This window comes from Poromitra crassiceps (genome assembly GCF_964638095.1).
Source record: "Poromitra crassiceps genome assembly, chromosome: 4".
Taxonomy (NCBI): Eukaryota; Metazoa; Chordata; class Actinopteri; order Beryciformes; family Melamphaidae; genus Poromitra; species Poromitra crassiceps.
The window spans coordinates 28,309,297-28,310,938 of NC_139626.1; the positions used below are offsets into that span (position 1 = coordinate 28,309,297).

At 46.0% G+C, this 1,642-nt stretch overlaps 1 protein-coding gene across 1 annotated transcript in view; it reads left to right on the forward strand.

Annotated features, from left to right (window-relative positions):
• LOC310775719 (cilia- and flagella-associated protein 337-like) overlaps window positions 1–930 on the forward strand; it is a gene marked incomplete at both ends in the record, with an annotated part of 32,180 nt that extends 31,250 nt beyond the window's left edge. The window contains one exon of the mRNA XM_083635862.1: window positions 851–930. Within this exon, the coding sequence (XP_083491988.1) occupies window positions 851–930 (80 nt within the window). The remainder of the gene's footprint in view (window positions 1–850) is intronic.
• Window positions 931–1,642: the final 712 nt, after the last annotated feature.

The window sequence follows — 1,642 nt, forward strand, 5'->3', positions numbered from 1 at the left end:
GAGAGAAATATCGCTATTCTATTTCGGACACATCTGAGTGGAGAAAAAAGACAATCTGTAGTTCTTTCATTTCTCTGGGGCATGCGTGTCGTTCCCACTTCCTCTCTGTCTTTTTTTGTTTTTGATTGCTCAAATCTTTCTTTCTTGATCTCATCCTTCTGTCGATCTCTCTCTCTCTCTCTCTCTCTCTCTCTCTCTCTATTTCTCTTTCTCTCGCCCTTCTCTCAGCTGCGGCCTCTCTCTTTGTCGTGTGTGTGCCACCACAATGTGCGTTTGTGGCCCAGACATGGAAGTGAGAGGCTTTACTGTAGCTGCCAATTCATCTGGAATGGCCGTGGAAAGGAGGACAAAAACACATCTATAAGACTGAGAAGTTGCTGAGATGAATAGGAGAGAGAGGCCTTCAAATGAATAGGTGGAAAGGAGAGAGAGAGAGAGGCCTTCAGAGGAAGAATGTCAGAAATGCTTTGATGACGCTGCTGCGTCAGCTCGGCTTTGTATTTGTGAGAAATGTTTTTTTTTTTTGCCGTAGACTAGCACATGCTTCCTCCGATACATGTGCCAGCCGCTACTTTTCACCTGACAGCGAGGGCCTCTAGTTCCCCTCCCCCCCAAGCATGACCGGAGGTAGCGCTTCCCACCCGCAGACACGTCCAATTTGGTCTGTAGGAACGTCTGACCAGGTTGGAAGTACCGCTGCCGGGAATTGAACCCGGGTCTCCGCGGTGGTCGTGAGTGCTTTTACCGCTACACGACCCAGAGAAATGCTTTTCCCAGTGTAAAAGTCTCTTCCATAATTGTCTCTCCTCTTGGCTCTCTGTCTCTCCTTTCCTCACCTGTACTCTCTCAGAAGCAGAGGAACCGACCCACAACACGCCCCTGGATTTGGCATCAGAGTTTGACCGGCGCCTCCCAGCAGCTCTCATCTAGCGACAGGAAGAGTGAGTCACATGACCAGTTCGACAAATGGAGATAGAGACGGAAAGACTTCTCCTTGACATGCGGCCCGCGGGCGCCCCCCGTGTGACCCGCGATGGAATTGCAAAGATTTTTTTTTTTTTACAGTGCACATGAAAAGCAACATGCAAGATACCCGCTGAATAAGTGTCCAAATGTTCATGTCATTCTGGCCAATACTCCACTTCTGTTATAGCATTTCAGTCTGGAATATGGAATATCTTTCAATAATCTATGATTTAGCTGCTAAATTGTCAAATACCGCCGTCTGCTCGCTACCCAGGCACTTATGTATGTACTTAACCTAACTAACTTAACCTAACTAACTATCCGGTGTGCACAACATTGTCAGACTAAACTCCGACTGACACCCCAAAAACCTTCAATCCGCTACAGAAAAATGTATATTGTTTGTTTATGAACTGGCCCCTGGCCTTCTATCATTTCACGAAAGTGGCCCCCGGGCAAAGCAAGTTGAGTATCCCTGGTGTAGAGTAACTTGTTACTTATGACACTACTTTTTCATTACTTTCACCAAAATAACAGCAGTAGCAGAACATCGCCGCCCGGAACCATCCCAAAAAATTATTTCAACTGTCTTGAAGTCAGTGTAACCCGTCCAAAATTCGTTGTTTCTTTGTTATTATTTTCTTTGTTATTGTCATGTATAGTGGTTATTTGCATA